The 5,548-nt window shown below is 56.5% G+C and overlaps 1 protein-coding gene across 1 annotated transcript; it reads left to right on the forward strand.

Annotated features, from left to right (window-relative positions):
* Window positions 1-14: 14 nt before the first annotated feature.
* Window positions 15-4,773, forward strand: LOC117800813 (MAU2 chromatid cohesion factor homolog). The gene is made up of 3 exons (XM_034653370.1): window positions 15-500; window positions 1,384-1,511; window positions 1,892-4,773. The coding sequence occupies exons 1-3, from the start codon at window positions 266-268 to the stop codon at window positions 1,964-1,966; spliced, it is 438 nt and encodes a 145-aa protein (XP_034509261.1). The 5' UTR covers window positions 15-265; the 3' UTR covers window positions 1,967-4,773.
* The last annotated feature ends 775 nt before the right edge of the window (window positions 4,774-5,548 follow it).

Consider the following 5,548-nt stretch of genomic DNA (forward strand, 5'->3'; position numbering starts at 1 on the left):
AACGCCGGGATCACGCCCTGAGCCGAAGGCAGACGCTTAACCGCTGTGCCACCCAGGCGCCCCTGAATGTGCATTTCTAATCGGCTCCCGATCTGGGTGCAGAGCTGACTACCACCAGTGCCTTTTGCTCTGGTTAGAGACAAAGGCGCGTAGACTTGTCCGTAGCCAGCAGCGCCTCGATGGGGAGGTAGTGTGGAGCTGAAGAGTGGGGCAGTTTATTTTCTCCTGAGGCAGGTGAAGAGTACATCAGAGGAGGTCATTTGAGATGGGCTCTGAAGGAGGAGTAGGAGCTTTCCAGGCAGCAGGAGGAGGGCACAGTCTGGGCTGGGTGTTTGCGGGTGGGGTCCTAGGCTGGCACCGCTGCTGGCCCCAGCCCCCACTCCCTTCCCTGGCTGCTGTCGGTCAACAGGAGAGTAACAACATGGTGGTGCCCGCCATGCAGCTGGCCAGCAAGATCCCAGACATGTCAGTGCAGCTGTGGTCCTCAGCCCTGCTGAGAGGTGAGTGTGGCAGCCAGCCCTTCCCAGAGAGCAGGGCTGCCGGGAGCCCGGGTCTAGGAGATCGCAGGTAAGCCCTGGTTGGCCTGTGCTCAGACTGGGCCTCTCCCCGCCACTGTCGCAGTGCTAGCACGTGCTCAGGCTCCGCAGCAGGCCCTGTTTGGGGGCAGTGGGCACTAGGCTCACTCATGACATCGGCGCCACATAGGATCGGCTCACCCTCTCCACAAGGCCATTTCTTGGAGTCTGGATGAAGAGGTGGGCTGCGAGCCCTAGCCCTCACCCTCGGTTGCCTTCTCCCTAATTGGCCACGGCCATCGTCCCTGCGGACGGTACTGGCCAGGACCCTCCGGGTGCCCGCTAGGCTCTCGGCAGGCGCCGGTGATGTTACTGCTCCTCCCCTGTTCAGCCGGCGCTACTACAGTGCAGAGTCTCAGTGAGGGCCCTGGGGAAGAGGCAGAGGGCAGGCCGCTCCCATCTGCAGTGGGCTTCGTGGGTCCATTCGGTCCTTCTGCCTCAGGAGTGGGTGTCGGACGCCCTGCTCTAGTGAGTTCCTGGGTGCCCGAGGATTGGACAGGACCTCCCCGGGAGGGCCAGTATCCACAGGGAGCCCTGAGGGCTTTCACTGCCAGCTGACCCTTGTGTCGGCCGCATTGCTCACCCACCTCCAAGAATGTGACTCAGGAGCTCGGGAGGGTATGTGTGAGGACTGCTGGCAGGTGGGCTTTGCTGACCCTGAGACAGGCAGGGCTCAGGGCAGGTGACGTGCCAGATATACAGGAGCTCACAGGTAGAGTGGGGTTTGACCTTAGGGCTCTACCCGTGTCCAAGGGGAGGACGTGGGGCTGGGCAAGGTGGATCCACCCTGTGTGTCCCCCACCCTTAGACCTGAACAAGGCCTGCGGGAATGCCATGGATGCCCACGAAGCCGCCCAGATGCACCAGAACTTCTCCCAGCAGCTGCTCCAGGACCACATTGAGGCCTGCAGTCTCCCTGAACACAACCTCATCACGGTATAGGCACTGGGTTTGGGGAGGTAAAGTGGGGGGCTGGTTGACTCCTCAGGGCCTGCTCACTTGGCTTGCAGTCCCCAGGGGGCATGTGCCCTGAAAGGGGTTATACACGCTTGGCTGCCATCTCCCTGCATGTCTCCAGCAATCCCTAACTCAGCCTGGCCTCAGGAACCCCCTCAGACGGGGGAGGCGGCGTCAGTCCCCAAGTGGGTGATACACGGTGCTTCCCAGGGGCCGCGCTGACTCAGGCATGGAGGACAAAGGGCCCTGGCTGGTCAGGCAGCCTGAAAAGAGCAGCAGTCCAGGGCAGACACGCAGCCCAGCACACCTCTGCTCCTTTCTAGGAAGGACCTCACCTGTGCGTTCTCTTCCCTTTGCAGTGGACGGACGGCCCACCCCCCGTGCAGTTCCAAGCTCAGAATGGACCCAATACAAGCCTGGCCAGCCTCCTGTGAGGCTCCTGATGGGAGCCGCCCAGCTTCTCGGGCCTCTGGGGCCCGGTGTGTCCCCGACTTCCATCCAGACGGCACTTGAGCTTTCCTTGGAGTTGTGCTGGAGTGGGTGTCCCCAGGCTTCTTTTCTGACTGTCTCCGGAGCTTCCAAGTCCCTGGGGAGTGTGCAGGGCTGATTCCGCCCTCCCAGGAAGGGCTGGCCAGCCATTCCCACCATGTAACAAGACCCCCAGTGCTGAGGCTTGCAGGTGGGATATTGGAGCCAACTTTCCAGAGCCATCCTTTAAAGTGGACTTGAATTGCCAGTTCTGCTTCCACGTCTGAGTCACGCCTTCAAGGGAGCGTGTCTGGGCGGGGAGTGGGGTGCCAGTTGCCAGGGTGGGTGGTACCGCTGGTGCATTGCCACGTGACTTCCATCGCCTGGGCCTCCGTGCCTGGCTGGAGTGTTTCCTTTGCTCACAGCAGCTTCCAGAGCCCAGAGGCAAAATGCCAGTTTCTGCCCCAGAATTGGAGGGAAGAAGTGATGGCGCGTGTCAGGGACAAAAATGCACATCCCACCATAACACTTTCCCCAGCTTGCCTTTCTGTCCAGGGTCCCCCCCATCTGACACCCAGGGTCTCTGGTCACGAACCCTGGGGGACCTAGGAACTCGGCTTCCAAACATCTGCACCTTGACTGGATTCAGTGTCCAGCCACGGAGGTGCGCGTTCTTGTAGAGACGGGTGTGCATGTGTGTGTGTGTGTGTGCGGATTCACGGAGCTGGGGCTGGGGGCTGAGACTCCTGTGTTCGCGTCAGCCGCCTTCCCCCATCAGCATCCATACTGCTGGGCAGGAAGCAGAGGTGAAGGGAGGGGACCCTCCTCAGCCCAACTCAGGGTGCCCGAATGAAGAGGGGCTTGCTTCCTGGCGGCTCCCTGGCCACCTCGGCAGAGGACGTTCACAGACGCCTGGCCCCTCACGCTGCTCTCAGGAGGGAGGATGAGGAGACCTACCTGCCTTGGGTCTTGGGACAGCGTTGAAAGCTCTTCCTGAGCTGGACCCTAGGGGGCTCTGCCAGGCTCAGACAGCCATGCTCAGTTCTGTGCTCCCCTCAGGTAGTTGAGGAGGTGCCCCAGCGGTGATGGTGGCCCTGGGGGCAGTTGAGGTAGCCACCTCCTCCGGCTTCCAGTGCCTGGGAGCGTCTCCTCACAGAGTGGTGAGTGGTCTTGCTAGTCAGGGTGGCTTGTTAGTTTGCATCTTGTTACCCTTACACTGTGAGGGCTGCTTCTCGAAGCCTCAGTGTCTGACAGAAGGAACACTGGGATCACTCAGGTCAGCTGCTCAGGCCCTGAGGCCTGAGTGTGCCTTAGCCACAAGCAGGGCTGTCAGCAGACCTCCCTGCACAGGGCCACTGCCCTTACCAGGCCAGCGTTGGGCCCCTGCTGCCCACTGGGGGCCAGCGACAGGTGTGCAAAGCGAGCTGCTGATTGGAGGCATGGGCTGGCCAGGGCTTGTCCGAAGAGGACTCACCATCTGTGTGGCATCCTGGATCACCTAGGAGAACCTAGCACTGTCCCTTGCCACTCAAGGCCACCTTCTTGGCTGACCCCCCTGGGCCCATGAGGCCTACAGAGGAGGGTGTGACATGTGGCCACAAGCTGCCCTGTCCTGTCTTCCTCCCCCTCAAGGGTATCCCCTAGGCCCTTCCCTCCACCCATGGGACAGAGCCCCCCTCTTGCCACAGGCTGCCCCTATTGGCCTAGACCCCGCACTGTCTGACCTCTCCAGACCCTCATTACTTCAATCACGCTGTACATCACGTTTGTCTCTGCATATTTATTTAAGCCTTTCTTTGCTTCTAGGGCATTTTTTATGTAGAGCAGTTGAAATAAGAACCTCAAAACTTAACATCTGTCCTGATGTTAAAGTGCTTTTAGTGACCACTCTGTTATCTATGTTCATGTAAAGTTAAGGATAAGTTTTTATGTTTACAGCTAAAAATTCAGTACTCAATATTTAATATTCCACTCTAGCTTTATGGAAGCCAAACTGCGAGTACATGCGTTTCTGCGTGTGCAAGCTTTGAACCTCCCCTTCACCGTAGCATCTTCTGGTTACATAAAGCTGTCATAAGTACCTTCCTGTGAGTCCAAATTGAGTGCCTCACAGTTTCTCACTCAATCATAAGAACTTAAGACAGGCAGCAGGTGAGCCCCCAGGGAGACCTTACACAGTGTCATAAATAGGTGTTCAGGAAAAACAGAAGAGCCCCGAGCCCTGCAGCGTGCAGGGAGCAGCAGAAGGATCCCTGTTGGCAGGTGAACGACCGAAAGCTAGTCTGACTCCTGTGTGTTCCTCCCGCCTCCTCCTGGGGTCCTCAGGGCCTGTGAGTCTGGGGGACTGGGCCTGGAGACCCCGGGTTCTCTGGCCCACACACAGCCCGCTGCCTCCCCTGTGCTGGGTGTTTGCAGTCATCCGCGGGTGAAGCGAGGGTCCTCTCCCTGGTGTAAGCACTCCCCCACCCCACTTACTGGGAACACTGGCAAGGAAATCAGAAAAGGGCTGCCTGGTGCAGTGGGTAAATTTGTTGATTGCGTTGTCTGTTTTGTTAAGGGTTTTTAATAAGTATGTTTGGCATAATGTCTTTTAATGGGTTTGTAATATCTTACGGTTTTAGCAGCCTGTAACTTCAGCTGGTGCTTTTAATCAGGAAAAAAATTTTTGTAAATACAAAACATTGTTTAAAAGACATAACCATAGAACATAGCTTCCCGTTTGTGGATTTCTTTTCCTATATATTCAGAGTAAAATAATTTGCAGGAGCCATCACTCGCTTTGTCTTTGTCGCATTGTCCGTTGTGTGCGCTGCTCCAGAGACGGCTCTTGCCCTCTCTCCGGGCCAGCGGGGCCACTCGGCAAGTGGGCATCGGGGAGTTCTGCGGACCCACTGGGTGTGAGGGTACAGAGCCCCAGCCGCTGGCCTGGAGGACCAGGTGGGAACCTGAGTTTTGTCCTCTACTGATGATGTTCCTCCAGAACAGCCCCACCTGGAGGAGAGGGGACCCCTAAGACCTCAGACATTGGCCCACAGCGCTGCCTGTTCCTCCCTGGCCCTCACCACAGACACATCTGCTTGCTCACCTAGTTCCTATTTCCTGTGTTCTTAGAAAACACCTCAGCCAGCCTCCACATGCCTAGGGTTGTTTGGGTTTTGTTTTGTTTTTTCTTCAATTTTTCTTTTCTTTTTGATGTGAAAGTCACATAAAATTAACCATTTAATGTGTACAATTCAGTGGCACTAAATACATTCACAGTGTTGTACAACCAGCACCTGTCTAGTTCCAGAACATTTTCATCACCTCAAAAGGAAACCCTGTCCCCATTAACTGTCAATCCCATTCCCCTTCTCCCCAGCCCCTGGCAGCCACTACTCTGCTTTCTGGCTCTGGATTTGTTCGGGGCATGTCGTATAAATGGGATCATACATGTGGCCTTTTGTGTCTGGCTTCTTTCACTCGACATGACTTGAAAGTTCATCGACCTAGCATGAATCACAATTTCATTCCTTTTTTTTTTTTTTTTTTAAAGATTTTATTTATTCATT

Source organism: Ailuropoda melanoleuca, unplaced genomic scaffold (assembly GCF_002007445.2).
Source record: "Ailuropoda melanoleuca isolate Jingjing unplaced genomic scaffold, ASM200744v2 unplaced-scaffold8231, whole genome shotgun sequence".
Taxonomy (NCBI): domain Eukaryota; kingdom Metazoa; phylum Chordata; class Mammalia; order Carnivora; family Ursidae; genus Ailuropoda; species Ailuropoda melanoleuca.

Excerpts from the sequence above, each read along its gene's own strand:
- LOC117800813 (XM_034653370.1), top strand. The coding sequence starts at position 266 with ATGGGCTCTGAAGGAGGAGTAGGAGCTTTCCAGGCAGCAGGAGGAGGG. Across the intron at positions 501-1,383 it reads GTCCTCAGCCCTGCTGAGAG|ACCTGAACAAGGCCTGCGGG; the intron begins GTGAGTGTGGCA and ends CCCCACCCTTAG. Across the intron at positions 1,512-1,891 it reads CTGAACACAACCTCATCACG|TGGACGGACGGCCCACCCCC; the intron begins GTATAGGCACTG and ends TTCCCTTTGCAG.